Consider the following 17,241-nt stretch of genomic DNA (forward strand, 5'->3'; position numbering starts at 1 on the left):
ATCACCAGTTCCATTATAGGCAGTATCCAAGTGGTGCCTGTAACATGTGTATAGCTGCAGGCTATGTGGCGACTGTCATTACAACCCGGGGGAACGAAATGGATTTTCCCATTTAGAAGACATGGTGGGCTTTTGAGTGGTTGGAAAATATATCCCTGCAACTGAAATGCAACCTTAGAAAAAGCCTGAATTAAAACAAATAAGAAATACGTTTAGGGCACAATCCTAACCCTTTATGTCAGTGCTTTCCAGCAGCAATGCAGTTCCAAGGTAAGAACAAACATTCCCTTACTTTGAGGAGGCCTCCGTGAGTGACACCCAACTGCAAGATGCAGCACATGTCCCATTGGCTGGAAAGCACTGACATAAGGGGTGAGGATTGCACCCTTAGCCTCTCCCTTCTCATGATTATTTGAAAAAGGTCCACTGAAAGAGAAAGACACATAGGCCCTGATTCTTGTTGCCTCTGGCAGATGAAGAAACTGACTGTGCTATCAGTGATTGAATTATGGAAGAAAAGACAGGAGGCTCTTTATGACATGCACAATCCCCAACTGACCCCTTCCCTAATTTTAGCCAAATCATGCCCTCCTATATGTAGCTGGGGGGGCCACCACAAAAGAGGTTCCGACTCCCTCTGTTCTCCTGTAATCTGAGTGTTTTATCACTCCCAGATTTCTCTAAAGTCAAAAGGGGCTAGGTTTGCAAGACTACCATCAAGGAATTTAAGACCCAGAATCCTGGGGGAGTGAGGAAAAAAAATCTCACAAGAATCATCATACAGGATGGAAATTAGGGACGGATGTGCTCATGGCAGAAACCTCACAATTGAATGAGGTGCTTTACAAAGTTCTTTACAAAGTTAACGGAAATATAGTCTGAATCTGCAACTGTATGGAACTGGATGAAAGGCCCTAGACCTATTTTTGACATTCCCTTCTGAGTGTTTCCATCTGAAGCCATGAAGTGAATCATATTGCCTCCAGCCACAGAGTTCATTCAGCTGATGGGGAAACGGGATACCAGTTTTTCTTCTCTCAAGATAGCAGCTTCTCCATTATGGGATTGGTAAATGAAAAATTGCTGAACATGTTTTGGTCCATGCTGTTAATGAGGGTTCTGTCTCCAAGTGACAGCCGAGGTTTCTCATTCAGAAATTCCTTGTCAAAATTGCTGCAGTCGCCCGGCGATTTCTTTAAGAGGGAGAGAGGCACAAGAGTCAGAAATAGCATCTATGGGAATGTCTTCGCTGCCGAGATTGTACTCCCCTTTCCTGACAAAAACTGCTAAATGCATTTCAACTTACAAAGAATAGACTGATTTTGCCTGCTTCCGAGGGGAACTTTCAGTCGATTGGGGGGTGGAGTTCCAAGAAGGACTGGCTTTAAGCCAATTGGACCAGTTGCTCCCAACTGGGATGCACGTCTAGGGGGCCCAGTACTAGCATAATCTATTCTAGTCTTGAATACAATTTTGTATTAAAATGTGCTTAGATTAATTTGTTCCATTAATTCACTTGCAATTTTAAGCATATGTTTTGATTGTTTTCCATTCTACCACAGAGATATAAAGTCAATAATAAAATGTATTTATATCTCTAAGATTCTGCAGACTTTGGCTGTGAACCTGGGACCCCCCAAAAAGAATGTTTCCAATTGGGCTCTTTAGCCTCTAAGGCTGGCCCTGGTTCCAAGGCAAAATCAGCCTAACTTTTCATGGTTGCTTTTTCTTCTACCACCTCTTTTTCTTTGACATTAGCAGCAGTACTCCTCTCAGTGACTGCCCCCCCACCCAAAAAATGCTCTCCAGCAGGTGCTTTGTCATCACATTCTGTTGCTCCAAGGGGGATTCTAGAGAAAAAACGGACGCCCCCAGTTGTCAGCTGGCAGCCTCCATTCCTCCTGCCAGAATGCTCTTCAGAATTCAACATAATGACATAGTCATCAACATCATCCACAATACATATACCAAGTGTGCCACTTAGTGATGTTCCAACCAGCAACGGATTGCCTATATGATGACCCCTCACCTGAAAAGTAAGCCTGCCCAAAAGTAAGCCTGCCCAATAAGCCCAACGAGAGTGCTCCGAAATTGCCCCACCACTGCCACTCATGCACCTGAAAGGCCGTTCCCTGCTGCTTTATGACTGCCCCACTGCTGCTGCTCAGCCTTTCAGGTGCATGAGCAGCAATGGCCGTGCAGTCCGTGAGCAGGAGGGAATGGCCTTTCACGTACACAAGCAGCAGGGCAGATTTGGAGTGCTCTCTCTCAGTGGACTTATTTGGGTATGCTCACTCTCGGGAGGTGATGTGGAGAAGACTTGTTCATATAACAACACTGTCACTTAACAACAGGCTTTGGGGAATGTATTCCCATCGTTAAGCAATGCATTCATGTACATGAAGAGGCATCCATATTTGTTTTATCTGCAGAAGCCTGGATGAATCTGGGATTGTTTGAACCCTGTTGATTCTCAGTGCTAGATCTATGCCTCTTAACATCTTTTAGCAACAACAACAACAACAACAACAACAACACACACACACACACACACAAACTTATAGGAAAGGGTCACCCTATGGTGAATTTTCCCTATCTTTGTTCCCTTATTAGCGTGCCCTGCAAAGGTGCTTCCAAGTAGACAGAGTTATTTTAACCATGTTTTTGAAAAAGCTTGTGTTTTTACCACATTCCAAATATGGTGACAATCTGGTCACATAGGACACTTATACAAGAAAGTTCAACCCTTGAAGAATTGGGTAGAAAAATGAACCGCCATTTGCTTCATTCACTGTGCAGAGAACCAAAGACTGTTGAACAGCAGGAAAGAAAAGGAAAGTTCTCACCACTCTGGGCTTGAAAGGTGGTTCCATTGCTCTTTCTTCCAGAGCTTCCCAGTTGATTTCTTGGAAAAAGGCATGCTGGCGGATAGTCCCTTTGGTTCCCAGTCTACTCTCTGGTTCTCTTACAAAAAGCTAGACATCAACAGAAAATGAAACAAGAACAGTGTTTCCTGGTTCAAAGCAGTGGTCAGGTAGTTGAGTTATCCTCTCTTCTAGATCAGGGTTGACACAGTATCTGCATGTATAAAAGCCTCACCTATACAGTGGAACCTCCTGATCAGCAGGCTTGGCATCTTCAGAATTGAGTATCTGTGGATACTGAGCCTGCAGCTGGAGAGCCTCAGAACACCTCTTGGAAGCATCTGGGAGGCCTTCGGAGGTGGGGGACACCTGCGCACAACCTCCAGAGGGCTGGGCATGGGCTCACCACACGCTGAGTAAATAAATATTTTCTTTTGTCTGTCCTAACTCTCCCAACACTCAACTTAGTATCTGTGGGGGGTCTGGAACAGATCCCCTTTGGATACTGAGAGCCCACTGTATTTACACAAATCTCACACTAAAGTCTTTCATGCCTATTGCTCCAAAACAAGTTGAACCCAGGACTATTCATTTAACACATTTCTTCATTCATTTCATCATTCAGTAGTCTGGTTTTCTGTACATCAATACGTTTACTGTTAAATGAATATGGTTTACTGTATACTTGAAGTAAACCCACAGACAGAAAGTGAAAATTCTATTCAATCAGGGTTGTGTGATGAACATTACACTGACATCCCCTCACGGTCCAGCCTCACAATCTCTCTGTCAGGATGTGGTGAGAGTTTGCATTTTGTTATGAAGGATTGTGGGGTTGGACCTTGAGGTTCTGAGGGGGTTGTCAATATAATTTATTTCAAGGCTGGATTTCTCTTGATTTTGCAGCAGTGTGCATCAAATAGTTTAATGTGAGCTTTGTGTAAATATAGGTGAGGCACATCCAGATGCCCAATTTTACAATTGGATGGCAATAGAATAAGGGGGTCATCTTAGAAAGCAGATATTACATTGGGATAAGAAATTTATGAGTTGGCAAATAAGAAATGGATGGTGCTCTATGTTTCCATTGTTCAAAATGTAGTGTTTGAGAGTTCCACTGTGAGGAGAAGAGACTTTCTGAAGAAGCATTCACTGAGGTGGGATACCCATGCAAGTCCCCATACAAGACTTCTAGCTAACCTTGTGCCTTTGGCAATCATAGTACCTTGTGTGATGGAACATTGGTTATGGGTCAATCCATGGGCATGAAGTGCTTTAGATTTGCATATTTTTTTGTAGAAAGTCTGTAGAAAGTTCAGTTTGGATAAAAATGCGTTTTATGCCTGTTTTTGATTATTGTGATATTAACAGTTGAGTGCATTCTTTCTAATGTCATTCACAACTCTTGTTTTTCCTGCTTGTTGCATATGCACAGTTCTGTGCTTCTGATCTTTCTAAGCAGTGTCAGGGGACGAACTTATCAGGTGGGAGAGGGAGCCAGCATGACCACCAACTTGGGGTTGGAGAAACAAAAGCATGTGAGAGAGGGCTGTTAAGAAGGGGGGCAGGAGGAGGTGGAGCTAACCAGTAACTCCAGGGGATATAAATACCTAGGTGTGGCCAATGAGAGCAGTCTCCAACTGAGAGTAGCTAGGCCACTGAGCTCTGGGAGGCTGGGGGGGAAGCCCAGTGACAGGAGGAGGACTGCGGGGTGCAGTGAAACCTCCTCCCCTAGGGCAGTTTCTGAGGCCTTGAAGGACCAGGCTGGCCCAGGATGTAACGTAACAGGAAAGGCCTTGGGTGTGATGACAGGCAGGGAAACCTGAAGGGCCAGTATGATTGACTTGGGGACCCCAGGGACCCATGGCAGCAAGGCAGACACAGGATTTCTTATTTACAGAATATTTTTGACTATCATTGGTATACAGTTATCATTTTGCTATTTAACAAACTGGATGTTAGTTTTATTGGCTCTTTTTTATTACATATTTTAAGGTTTGATTGTGTTTCAACTATGGTGAATAGCACTTTGGATGCCTTAGGGCAGAGAGTGTATTTGATAAATCTTAGCCCAAAAATAAGGAAAATGTGAAGCTGGTTTAAGTGATATTCCTCCAGGGAAGCCAATTCCATCTGGAAAGGGACTCTTTATGGTAATCCAGCTATACCATTGATAAAGAGAAGGGGAAAAAAAACTATGGAGAAAAATACTGTTGAAAAGGGCTATGGCTCAGGTGATCCCCTCACCTTTACTAAGAGGTCTCTTGCATCCTTGTCAAGCCAGCGTGGATAGAATGGATTGTCCATGCGGATAGACTGGAAGAGCTCCTCTTCATCTTGGCCATGGAAGGGAGACTGACCAATCAACATCTCATAGAGGAGGACACCGAAGGACCACCAATCCACTGACATGTTGTATTTCTGTCCCAGCAGAATCTGTGATGGAAGGAAAAGGAGAGTTTGAACAGAAGAAACAGCCTTATGGTCCAGTGACATGGGCTGAGATCCAAAGCTGGGAAGGCACAGCATGTGTAACTCCAGCGTGGCATACTTCTAGGGGGGCTGGGGGCTACCTGGAAGCCCAGCACCTGGGTAATCACAGCAGAGGCTGAGATTCCACTTCCACAAGCTTTAGGCTGCAATCCTAACCACACTTTCCTGAGAGTAAGCCCCACTGAACAAAATAGGACTTACTTCTAAGTAGACCTGGTTAGGATTGTGCCCTTTGAGCCCAATCCTATGCATGTCTGCTCAGAAGTAAGTCCCATTAGAGTCAATGGGGCTTACTACCAGGAAAGTGTGGATAGGATTGGGCTGTTAGTCTCTTGGAGAGACATGAACAATCTCAGAGAGTCTCTCTGAAAGACTACAACTTGTGGCAGTAACATCTCAGTCTCCCTGGTAATTGTGCAACCACTGGGTGGAGCATTTGTGCAATCACAAGGAAGGCTGAGATGGCTGAGCTGACAGGACAAGGAAAAGCTCTGCCTCCCCTGATCACATATCACTATTATGGTCCGGTCAGATGGTCTGGGCCATCTGGGAATGAGTTGTAGTTCAGGGAAAAAGGCACCTGTGTTGCATGTAGAAGATCCTATGTCCAATCTCTAGGCGGTGCTAGGTAAAAAGTTACGTGCCCGAAAATGTGAACTGCTGGTTCCAGTCAGAGCAGACATACTGGGTCAGAAGGACCAAAGGCCAGAGAGAAGGCAGCTCTATCAGGTCTGACCATTGGTGCATTGACATGGGTACTGACTGGTGGCAACTCTCCAAGCTATCAGGCAGAGATAACTAACTGAAAGCTGCTACGAGGTCCAAAAGGATCCCCAGACCAAACATTTGAATTGACTTGGGTAGAAATGGTGGACTGACACTCTTGCTGATGGCTCTGCATCGCCAGGGTACATCTGCAGAAACAAACAAGATACCCCTGGATGGAAAGGTGTATGATCAGATCAACCATGAATATTCCAAAGCGCTCCTGTTCTGTCCAATTGGAACAAAGGTTCCAGGGTTCTAATACAGATTAGAGCAAGAGAGAAGGAAAACATTGAGCTCAAGAAGCAGACAGAAGGTAAGTCTGACCTCCACCATGCTGGGCATGTAGTGGAGAATGGATTTAGGAGATGAAGAGAAGATGTACTTAGGAGATGAAGAGAAAGCATATGGATTAAAAAGGTAAAAGCAATACCAACAGCTGGGATAAGGAATAATTAAAATTAAAGAGCTACCAACTAATAGAAACATCAGAATGAGACTACAGCAAAGGAGAGAGTTTTACTCAGAGAATTGGTGATATGCAGTAGTTTAATTGTTCATCAATTATTTTAAATTCTAAATACTGGGAATAAGATTAAAAAATAGTCATATACGAAGAATTTTTATGGATTGCTGTTGGTAATTTGTGGAAAAAAGAAAATTGTGATTGTAAGTGAAAAAGCTAATTGGAGGAAGCTCTATAGGGAATTCAGGGACTCTGAGCAAGCCGTCATGCCAGCCCAGTACTTGACTTTAAGCACGTCTTAATCATAGCCATTAGAGATAAATAGCTTTTATCTCTTTTTTTCAAGATCAATGGAATTGCCTATTGCAGGCCATTCAGTCAAATAATAGCAAACAATTTTGGAAGGTCTGGCGGGTGTATTGTGTAAAGAAGTGCATGATCCATTAGTGATCTCTCATCAGACCTGGGAACAGCACTTTCTTACAATTTTCTATGAGAGCACTACGTTACCTACTTATTTGGATGGGGCCCTCCCTTGACAATATACCTGAGTGGCTACTGGTTTCCATCACTGAAATTATGGACCTTATCAGTCAACTTAAAGCACGTAAAGTGCCTGGCCCTGATGTGCTACCCTCTGACTTGATAAAAGCACAGCCGGAATTGTGGGCTCCACTTCTTGCCCAACTCTTCACTCTGGTGGATAAAACAGCCCAAATGCCTAAGGCTTGGTCTAAAGCTATTATAATACCAATTTACAAAAAGGGGGATACTAGAGCACCAGGAAGTTACAGGCCCATTAGCTTGCTTTCAATTATTGGTAAGATGTACGCAAAACATTTATTAACTAGATTACTGGATTGGATCGAGGTGAATGATATCCTGGGCCTGGAACAGGTGGGATTTTAGAAAGGGCAAATCCATCTTAGACCACTGTATGGTCATCTTTCATCTTATCAACAGTCACCCCAGGCTAATGGCAATCTCTTTGTGGCCTTTTTGGACTTAAAGGGTGCTTTCGATACTGTTGTTAGAGATATTCTGTGGTGTAAACTTTCCCATTTGGGAATGGATAGAAGACTCCTCATACTAATTAGGAAGTTATATTCAGATAATAGTTGCCAGGTAAGACCTTCAGAGGCAACCTTTCAGAGCCAATTCCTGTTAATAAGGGGGTGAAACAGGGTTGTATTCTAGCTCCAATGTTGTTTAACATTTATAAACAACCTCAATAAACATCTTAAAGAGATCAATGCCACAGCCCCAAAATAGGCTCCAATCATATACCACTTCTCTTGGAGCAGCTGACAAGCTGAAACCGAGCAATTCCATCTGCTCTGAGCGTGGGAGGATGGAGGCCAGAATGTGAAGCCAGATCGGAATGAAACACCTTGAATGTAGTGGTTCTTGAAAGAAAGAACCTTCTTTGAAATTGTAAAAATCCCTATTTAATAAGGGATTTAAAAAAAGCCTGCCTATGTAAACCGCCTTGAATAAAGTCTTGAATAAAGACCAAGAAAGGCGGTATATAAATACCTGTTGTTATTATTATTATTATTATTCTCTTATACGCTGATGATATGATTTTAGGTCTGAGATGTTTGATAACTATGCAACTGTTTGTTTGAAAGCAACTGTTTGTTTGGAAGCAGGACAGCACAGATTGGAAACCCTGGCATGGCTTAGGACTTTTAGGTATTGGCTTAGAGTGTATCACCAGTCAAGCTAGCCTGATACGGGGTCTCTTGCCCGATTCCCCACTTTTCCCAGGCTTAACTCTATTGAGTTAAAAAATCTGCTCTATGGGGCTCTCCTCAGACTTACCCTCAGCATTACCCTCAGCACAGGCCTACAGAGCCTTGAAACAAAGGCTCCTTGACAGTGAGCAGCAGGATCTTTATAGCAATGCCTTCAATATCTGCTCTCCATTACATCATCTTTCTATTCTACCTGGAAGGAGGCCTATGTATTTTGACTTCTTGGAATGCCCCCAAGAACAAAGGGCGTTTACCTTAGCGAGATGTAATGTCATTCCATCTGAGCAGCTATTTGGAAGATATAGAGGTATTCCAGCTGCAGGCAGAGTTTGCCTATGCAGGCTGGGTATTATAGAAAAACTCTCTCATATATTATTATATTGTCCAATATATCAGGATCTTCGTATAGGTTACTTATCGCCAATCTTGGCCACTCTCTAGGGTCGGAATGACCAGAATAAATTGTATACATACTTCACTAAGTATACTTCATGTATACACTAAGGGTAAACAAAGACCTTTCTGGGGTGGTGGCTAAATATATAAATATGATAATTAAGAAATGTATTTCTATGATGGTCACAAATGGTTGATACGTGGCAGCAATTGGAGGTGATTGTCTGATTCACGTATCCCTCCAGCCAGTCTTTTGTTTTATACTGCTTGGATTTTAAATATGCCAATAAAGGTTTCTTGTATCTTGTACTGAACATGCACAAAGAAACTGAGTCGAGAATAGTTTGGGACGCTAGCAAAGTTTTTATGAGAGGGTGTTTTATTCAGAAAAATGCAGAAATGTAAAAAAGAGAGACAAAGGGCGCTGTCCAGCACTGGCATAAATATAACTCTGATGCCTAAAGAAGGGCAAGATTTAATGGATATAAAAATTATTGACCTATTTCGTTGTTAAATAATGATTATAAGATATTTTCTGCAATTTTAGCAAACAGAATGAAGAAGATATTACAAAATTTTATACATGAAGATCAATGTGGTTTCCTGCAGTAAAGAGTGACAATGTTAGAATAGTATTAGATTTGTTGGAGTATTTTGACAAAAGGATAGAGAAACAAATAGCACTGATATTTTCAGATGTTAGAAGTGTTAGGAAAGTCCAGTCCAGACTGTTGAACATTTTTTCAAAATCTAAAATATCAATGCTATTTGTTCCTTTCCTAATTAAGATATTAGAAGAAATGGAATTGGAGAGAACTTTACCACATGGATAAAATCAATTTATGTGTCACAAACTGCACAGTGAATGGAGAACTGTCAAAAGTTTTTGAAAAAGGGTACACAACAAGGATGTCCATCATCATCATCATCATTGTTGTTTATACTTGCCCTGGAAGTTTTGTGTAGAGATATCAGACAAGATGAAAGAATACAGGGTGCAAGGATTAAGAATGAACAGGATCCATGGATACAGGGGGCCCCTGTATTGGTTACAGATGCCTCAGAAAAACCTATCAGCAAGGCATGAAGATCTCACCCTTACTCTGTTTGTCCTCCACTCCTGGGGTATATTGCACCTGGATTTGGAGATGCCATTGAACTGTTTTGGTTAATACCTGTCAAATTGACACTGCAAACAATTTCACACCTACCTCAGGTGCAATGTAATCAGGGGTGCCACAGAATGTACTTGTTTTAGAATCTCCAAACATATTTTCCTTACACATCCCAAAGTCAGCAATCTTGATGTGCCCTTCCTTGTCCAAGAGAACATTATCAAGCTTGAGGTCTCTGCAAGATAAGAGCCAGTTAGTTTTCTTCTCAGAAAATGCTGTCTAGCTGAAAGGACTCTTCAAACAATGCAGGTCACACAATTCACACATTTCTCATGTCCTGGGGCCAATGACTGCGACCCTTGCTCGAACACTGCCTCCTTCCTTCCACATGTGAAGGAAGGAAGTTTTCAACATAAAAAGAGTCCTGCTGGATCAGGTGAAAGGCTCATCTAGTCTGTCATCTTGTTTGCCACAGTGGCCCAGCTGTTGCCTTGGAGAAGCCCACAAATAGGAGATGAAGGCAGACCCCCTCTTTCTCCCACCATTGTTCACCTGCAACAGGTGTTCAGAGGCACTGCCTCTGAACCTGGAGGTAGTGCACAGCCAGCATGATTAGTAGCCAGTGACAGTCTTGTTCTCCATAAATTTCTTGAACCCCCTTTAAAAGCCATCTAAGCTAGGGGCTATCAGTATTCAACTTCCACTGGTGATTTAGGGCAAAATAGAATTTGTCATGATATGCCAACCCAGCAAATCCTGATGTGTTGTCTTGATAATCTGCAAACAAACCTCAATACAAAATGGAGATTCAGTTTAACTATGGTGTGTTTCTAAAACAGTTACATCAAGTGCTTGATACTGATTTGGATGTCCTGTTCTCTCTCTCTCTCTCTCTCTCTCTCTCACACACACACACACACACACAGAGTGATTCTATTCTGTGCATTTAGATCAGGGGTGTCCAAACTTTTTGGCAGGAGGGCCACATCATCTCTCTGACACTGTGTCAGGGGCCTGGGGAAATTTACATTTCAAATTTGAATAAATTTACATAAATGAATATATTAGAGATGGAACTTATATGAATGAATGAATTTTACTGAGCTTATTTATAATACACATGAGATCCAGAAAAGGGGGGGGGGGGTTAAAATAATTCCTGACACATATAATACACCTCTTCCTAGGGAAAATACAGAACAAACTTAAGAGGAGTCAGCATGGGCTCCTTCCCCCTCCCATGCAGGAGCATGGTTTTACTCTCATTCTTTCTCCACCTCCCAATTCTGGCAACAAGCAGCAGCAAAGGAACACAGTCAGCCAGGGAGCTGGGCACCTGCCCCCTCAGGACAGCTGTTTGTTTCTCCTCATTCACACAGAGAAGGGAGCTGTCCTGTCTCCCTCTCTCAGTCCCTCCCCCTCCCCCAGCCTGAACTGAGCACCAAACAAACTTAGAAGCAGGCAGAGAGCTATGTGTATTTCCCCATTCACAAACGGTCCCCCCATCTTCCTCCCTCTCTGCCAGCAACCCCAACAAGCAAAAGCAGTAGGTTTCTTCCCCATTCAAACATCCCATGAGTTCTCCCCTGCAGCGCCCACCTCCAACACAGCGCAATCAACCCACACTTTCCTGGGAGTAAGCCCCACTGACTCTATGGGACTTACTGCCAAGTAGACATGCTCTCCAGCTGCATTCAAGCATCCCCGGGATTTCTCCCCTGCAGTGCCAGTCCCTGACTGCAAGCACACTCACAGCCTAATCGGATCCACACTTTTCTGGGAGTAAACCCCACTGATGGGATTTACTAATGAGTAGACATGCTCTCCAGTGGCATTCAAACATCCTGCAATTTCTCTCTTGCAGCGCCTGCCCCCCAGCACACGCAAACAGCACAAATAGACCCACAGTTTCCCATCCCTCCTCAGTGCCTACCCCGCCCAGCAGGGCAAACAGACCCAGGACTTCTCACCCCATCCGACACCTGGACTCAGCTGCAGCTTCCCCAATCTATTGGGAGGGTTGTGGATGGGTGGGGCTCCTGCGCTCCTGTGAGTGCTTAGCCTTTTCCTCGCTGTTGCCACGAAGAGCAGTTGCATTGGGCCAACAAGGGCTCCAGCAGGCCGAGTGCCCATTGGAGATGGGGGGGGCTCCCTGGGTGCCGGATTGGGGCCTCCCACAAGCCACAAGTGGGCCCGGGGTTTGGGCAGCCCTGATCTAGATAATTCTTTCTACCCACCCAGTGGCATAGTTAAGGGGCTTCAGGGGTACATTGCCCCAGGTACCATGCCTTGAGGGAATGTCTCAGAGACCTCAGAAAGCCACTTCTGCTTTTTACCAGGGTTTTCACCTCATGGTACCCAGGACCCCAGAAGGGCCTCTAAGATGTCATATCAGGGGTGTTAAAATTTTGGGAGTGTTATGGAGGCATGGGGGTGTTAAAAACTTTTGTGCCCATGGGTGCCAGATGCTTTAGCTATGCCACTACATTCACCACCGATTTTCTGTTGAGATATTTGGTCACCCCACCAATTGTCACCAATTGTCACCCCACCAATTGTCACAAAATTTCTTGCACTCTGATCCAAAACACACTAACTTGGAAAGAAGGAATGGGACTTACCAATATTTGTGTTAGGACTTCTGCTTAAGGACAAAAGGCCTACCTGTATATGATTCCTTTGGAATGGAGAAACTGCAAGCCACAAATGATTTCAGCAGAGTAGAACCTGCAATGTTCAGAGATAGGCCAGTTTCATTTTTACTGCATTCTTTTTAAAATCAGAGGAGCCCTGCTGGATGAGAGCAAAGGCCCAGCTTCCCGATACCAACAGTGGCTTGACAAATACCTCAGGGAAACCCACAAGGAGGGCTTGAGGGCAACCAAACTCATGTTCTAAGTCGCCAGGGCCTGGTACTTTGAAGTGGACTGCCTCAAATAATGAAGATTCCAGAACCTTCATGATTCCCAGCTCCAACAGACTTCTCCTCTGTCATGAGTTTGTTTAACCCACTTTTAAAGCCATCTAATCCAGTGTCCATCACGACATTTTGTGGCAGTTATTTCTATGAATCAATGTTGCATTGTGTGGAAAAGGACCTGCTTTTGTCTACCCTGAATTGACTGCACAACAGTTTCCTTGGCAGACATTCATGAAGAACCTTTCTGCAAGCACCCACAGCGCTATACAAGGGAAGAAAACCATAATCGAAGCAGCTGAAAACGTTGCAGTGGCCAGAAAAAAGACTATCCAGCAGCAATTTAAAAATAGGCAACATTGGAACATCCAGCAGCAGTTACCATTCAGGGAAGTGCAAAACCAAAATATTTCAACCTGGTGCCTAAGTAAAATGAAAGGTAGAGGCTGGCTCCTTTCATGGTGGAGTACTGTAGAGAATGTTTACTCCATGTACCACACAACCTCACCTCAAAAAGTGCATGGGAGCTGGAGCAAGGCATCCCCAGCAGGTAGTAAAACATGAGATGATTCAACTAAGACAATATATTTAGCCAGTGGGAGATGGTGAGGCAGTTCACTAAGGCCAGAGACTGTAGGGACTTCCACCTTCTCTTCCCAACAGAGACTCAGTGCTGTTTAACAGTTGGATGACAGAAATTCAACAGGTACAGCTCTCCCCTATAATGCTATCTCCTTGGCAGGAAACCCTGCACCTGTTGCATTTCTACCTGCAGCCAAAACCCAAGCCTGTCAAGGATATAACCATTGCCCTCCCATCGCAATTTTACTTTATATATTCTCAGAAGTAGAATACTGCTATCTTCAGTTTTGTACATTTGATGTTTCTGTACATTATGCACACTGGGAACATGATGGCTTGGGACCTGGGTACCTGAAGGATCGTCTTCTCCAACGTGAGCTTTTATACAAGTTAATCCCCCTGCATGTGTCCTCCTGTAAGGACCATACCGCATCATGCGCAACAGGACAGAAGCCATCTTACCTTGCTCTGCCAATGTCAAACTTGTGGCAGATTTGGATATGAAACATCAGGTCTCCCCCATTCAGATATTCCATTACAAAAAAGAGGTTCTCCTAGGAAAAGATTTAAAAAAGTGATAATATCACTTCAAACCACAAAGCATCATCTGAGGTAATTTTGTTGCTGTTGTTGTTCAGTCTCTTTGTGACCCCATGGACCACAGCACACCAGGCCCCCCTGTCTACCACTAATAATGGTAATAGAGACCCCCAAAACAAAAACTGAATCACTGCCTAAACAACAGTTTTCTCTTGGAGAAACTCACAACCCAATCCTATTCAGCCTGGTGCAGTGAGGCCACACAGCCCACATGATATCCAACACTGGGCAGGAGCAGGTTGGAATCTTCCTGGGAAACATATTTTCCCTCACCCCATGTAGAGCCCCAGCCTGACCAATGGGGTTACTCAGATCTGCGTGAGCAAAATTGCAGGTACAAGTCAATGAAGGGAAAATGTGTTGTGGGAAAATGCTCAGGAGGCGGAATAGGATATGGTGGAGGCCTGATCTGCCCCCTTTCTGCCCTCCTCCCACTCAGAAACACCGCCACCCTGCTTTCCCCCTGCCCCAGATGAAGCAGCTCTTACCTGCTCTGGTGGCCATTGGCCCAGATTCAGAACCAGCTGGCACAGGCCCTCCTGCCAGCACTGCTTACACTCAAAAAGCTCTTTATGGTGCTTTTACCACACCAGTGCCAGTGCAGCAGCTGCTGCATGAGTGCTACAAGTGAATAGGATTACACAGTCAAGTGAATCCCTTTCACTTCATGCTCAGATTATTTATCATTTATGAAATGTTAAACTGAGGTGGCTTCAGCTATTCAGGCAGGCAATCTGTCTTTAACTTTTTCCCCAACATATCACATGAACAATTTATATGCTTATTATTATTAAGATTATTTATATACTGCTTTTCAACAGGAGTAGTTCACAAAGCACTTTACATAGTAAAATAAATCAATAAATAGTTCCCTTTATTGGTTCATTTGTCACCTTGTTACTGTTTTTAAAAAGGGAACCATTTTTTTTAAAGATGGAGAATTGCTGCAGGGAACAGGGGGAGTTCTTGGCAACATCACGAAGGCCCAGAACACAAGAGCATAAGAAGAGCCCTGCTGGATCAGGCTAAGGGCCCATTAACTCTAGCTTCCTGTATTTCACAGTGGCCCACCAGATGACTCAGGGAGCATGCAGACAACAAGCTATTCTTATCCTGTTGCCTCCTGCATCTGGCATGCAGAGATCGGCTACCTCTAAAACCTGAAGGTTGCATATAGTCAAAATGGCTTGTACCCTGTGATGGAATTTTCCTCCATAAATCTTTCCATAGCATCTAAGCCAGGTGTCATCACAACGTCCTGTGGAATGGCATCTACAGATAAGTATGCACTGGGTAAAGACATATTTCTTTTTGTCTGTTCTCAGTCTCCCACCAGAGTACTTCATTCAAGCTTTCATTGGTGACATAGAATGACATAGGATTTGTCATAATGACTGGGCCACAAATCTACAAAATTCTATTCTACCATCCATGAAATTAATCCCTCCTCAGAGTAAATAGTGTTAATATTTGCCCAAATGCCCAAACCAAACATTCTTCTCACTGTCTCCTACATAAATGGACATCACCACTTTGTACCTTGGTTTGGAATGTACAATAGACGTGAGTGAGAAACGGATGCTCCCAAGCAAGTGAGAGGACACGCTTTTCCACCATGGTACATTCAACATCATCATCCATCAGCACCACCTCCTTCTTCAGTGCTTTCAAGGCAAAAAACTCATTGGTGTTCTTCAGTTCGGCAAGGAAGACCTGGAGGAAACAGAGATGTGCAGGGGGTGTGAAATTCTATGATTCCGAGCAAACACCAAAAAGGGCAATCCAGAACTGACAATGTAGCTCCGAGGTAAGGGAACAAATATTCCCTTACTCTGAAGAGTCCTCCATGAATTGCACCCAACTGCAGGATGCAGCATGGGTCCCATTGGCCAGTGCTGGAAAGTGGGTTAGGATTTGGGCCTAAGTCACAGAATTTGGTAGCAGATACAAATTCAGGCTGCAATCCTATACACACTTACCTGGCAGTAAGTCCCACAAAATGCAATGGTGCTTACTTCTGAGTAGACATGCCTAGGATTGTGCTATCAGTGTTCTAAGCATCTTTGACTAAATAAATATTTATTTCAAAAGTAAGTTTCTAGGTCTTTTGGTTTCATAGGGAATGGGTGAAAGCTCCAAAGTCTGAAGAGCATTCAGTAAGATAGCAAGTTGTCAGGATGTCAGTGCCCTTCATAGCTCAGTACCCTTTCCCATATTTAGAAGAATAGCAGCAGAATGAATTATGCAAATTGAAGAAACACGCCTATCTTACTCCATTTGCATCATGTATACAGCTCATTTCAGAACTTCTAAAAACAAGCAGGGATGGGCGAGTTAAGGATGACTAGACTTGAGTTGAGTCCTGAATCTCTGCTCCCACAACAAGTCAAAAATGAGTCCTAACAAGCAAACTTTCTGAGTCACTCAAAGTGTTTTGGCAACTTGAAGAATCGAGTCACGAGTTTTTGCCTTTAAAAAGCCAGCTGCAGCTCCTCAAAAAAAGGCTCTGTTGCCAGGCTGTGCATGTATGTGTCAGAGTTCTCTTTAATCTCTCCCCTGATGTCCCCATCCCATCTGTAAACAAAGTGGGAGGGGTGGGACAAGTTGCGTGAGAGTGGGGACAGAAGTGGCAAGAGGGAGGAGGGTCATGTGCAGCAGCTGGGAGGCTTATCAGTATGACCCAATCCTTTGCAGCTCTATGCAGAAGTAGTCCTATTTGCGCCAGTTGTTCAAAGAGGCTTCCTTCTCCCAAGTTACAACGGAGCCCACAGGAGCCATGCAGTTGGAAAGTGATCACTACGAACAGCCTTCCCCTGGCTTCCCCGCATCCCTGGTTTTCCCCCTCCCTGGCTGTCCAGCCAATTCTAAGGCAAGAACCCCCTTGGGCTCCTCCTCCTACACCATCCAAAGAAACAAATCAGACCACCCATCCTTTGTCCAAAGACCATTGGTTCCTTCAGAGATGAACAAGAAAGCCCGCTCCCGCCTCCCCCCCTCCTGCTCAATACAAAAGCAAAACATTAAGCCTTCCCTGCCTCCTACCTGGAACTTCCCTGCTTCTTGCCCAGTCTGAATGATGGCCCCAAGAGGTTTTTCATGCTACAAATAAAGTAAGCAAGCACACCCAGACACAGACAGACTCGAGTGCATGCATGAAGACTGAGTGCCGAGTCAGTGGCCTCAGACATGAATCAATGCTCAAGTCATTGATGCAGGTCTCTCAAGATTGCACAAGTCAGCAAAAAACATGTTTTTTTTACTCTGACTTGAGTAACTTGACTTGAGT

The 17,241-nt window shown here is 44.0% G+C and overlaps 1 protein-coding gene across 2 annotated transcripts in view; it reads right to left on the reverse strand.

Moving 5' to 3' along the window:
* Window positions 1–845: 845 nt before the first annotated feature.
* PRKCQ (protein kinase C theta) overlaps window positions 846–17,241 on the reverse strand; it is a 30,020-nt gene continuing 13,624 nt past the window's right edge. Inside the window, exons 11-17 of one of the 2 annotated variants that reach the window (XM_066633333.1) lie at window positions 15,495–15,668; window positions 13,818–13,909; window positions 12,521–12,583; window positions 9,953–10,091; window positions 5,112–5,300; window positions 2,847–2,975; window positions 846–1,193 (exon numbers count right to left, since the gene is read on the reverse strand). In XM_066633333.1, coding sequence (XP_066489430.1) covers window positions 1,038–1,193; window positions 2,847–2,975; window positions 5,112–5,300; window positions 9,953–10,091; window positions 12,521–12,583; window positions 13,818–13,909; window positions 15,495–15,668 — 942 coding nt within the window. In that variant the 3' untranslated portion in view covers window positions 846–1,037. The remainder of the gene's footprint in view (window positions 1,194–2,846; window positions 2,976–5,111; window positions 5,301–9,952; window positions 10,092–12,520; window positions 12,584–13,817; window positions 13,910–15,494; window positions 15,669–17,241) is intronic. The other variant, XM_066633334.1, reaches the window with a different exon arrangement.

The sequence above is a fragment of the Tiliqua scincoides genome, chromosome 7 (assembly GCF_035046505.1).
Source record: "Tiliqua scincoides isolate rTilSci1 chromosome 7, rTilSci1.hap2, whole genome shotgun sequence".
Classification (NCBI taxonomy): Eukaryota; Metazoa; Chordata; class Lepidosauria; order Squamata; family Scincidae; genus Tiliqua; species Tiliqua scincoides.